Source organism: Pundamilia nyererei, unplaced genomic scaffold (genome assembly GCF_000239375.1).
Source record: "Pundamilia nyererei isolate P.nyererei 1_Seehausen unplaced genomic scaffold, PunNye1.0 scaffold00105, whole genome shotgun sequence".
NCBI lineage: Eukaryota > Metazoa > Chordata > Actinopteri > Cichliformes > Cichlidae > Pundamilia > Pundamilia nyererei.
Window position 1 is genome coordinate 2306985 of NW_005187506.1, and position 1189 is coordinate 2308173.

Consider the following 1189-nt stretch of genomic DNA (forward strand, 5'->3'; position numbering starts at 1 on the left):
CCTGCTGTTATACTGGGAGCTGCTGCACTGGGACGAGCGTCCTCTGAAGGAGTTCCTGCATTATCCTGCTCAGACCGAGTGGCACCGCAAGGAGGGACTCTGCAGGAAAGTCATCCACTACTTCAACAAGGGGAAGGTGAGGGCGTGACACGGTCAGCGTGGGCTTTAGAGGTCACGAGCTGCTTCATTAATGGAAACATTAAGTTAGCTTAACATGCGTTTTGAAAGGTGATTTATAAATATGTCATTTTAATCATTTTATTGACTAATTAAATATTTTTTTAACAAGAGAGAAATGAAGCTGAGCTCAGCTCCATCTGTTCTCTGCCACCCACAGTAGGCCTCACTCTCATCCTAATGTGCACTCTGACATATCTGCTGTTTCCACCTGTGCAACCCCCACATTATCCACTAGAGGGCTCTTTGGGCCATCCTCCAAAAAGTTTTATACACATTTTTATAAAGTAACTGTAATAAACCGTTTCAAACGTGAGTCGACTGAGTGTTCAGTTTAATTTAATTTATTCATAAAGCGCCAAAACCCAGCAACAGCAGCCTCTGGGCTTTTTTTCTTCTCTAATTGAAATTCAGTCATCTTCTATCAGTCCTACATGTACATGTGAAGTTGTCAGTTAGGTTGCTTGTATTGCATCCTCTTCCTCTACGAGACATCATCACCTATTTCATCCACAGATTTTTTTAACCACCTTCACCTCTCGCCCGGAGCTTCTGATTCTCTGTATTAAACTTTTATATTAGGAGCTGCACCTTCACACTATGTTACACTTTCTTGTAACATATGAAAAGAACTCTGCGAATGAACTGTCTACAGCTAAGCTTACATGAGCAGTGAACTAAAATCATGCATCTGATTTGCACATTAAACGACTTCTTCCTTAAAATTTCCCCACACACACTGTTTACAGTTTGCTAGCTCACGGCTCTTGGAGAAGCTCGCGGCTCTCCAACGGGAGATTGAGAGACCAGTGTCCGACTGTTGGAACAGCTTTGAAATTCATATGAGCTGTTCGCACTAAAATAAAAAGCACCATCACTTCATGCGGATACCCTCTCGGCGCCAGCTGCGGTCTCAAGGCTGGAGCCGAACAACAACACCCTGATAACGACTGTGTTGAGTCTGTTCTTTCCATTCCATGCAAGGCCACCTGGGTTGGCTGGAAGACTGTTT

The 1189-nt window shown here is 43.7% G+C and overlaps 1 protein-coding gene across 1 annotated transcript in view; it reads left to right on the plus strand.

Moving 5' to 3' along the window:
* LOC102207162 (dedicator of cytokinesis protein 3-like) overlaps nt 1–1189 on the plus strand; it is a 248678-nt gene that overhangs the window by 237384 nt on the left and 10105 nt on the right. Inside the window, exon 28 of the mRNA XM_013912880.1 lies at nt 20–136. Coding sequence (XP_013768334.1) covers nt 20–136 — 117 coding nt within the window. The remainder of the gene's footprint in view (nt 1–19; nt 137–1189) is intronic.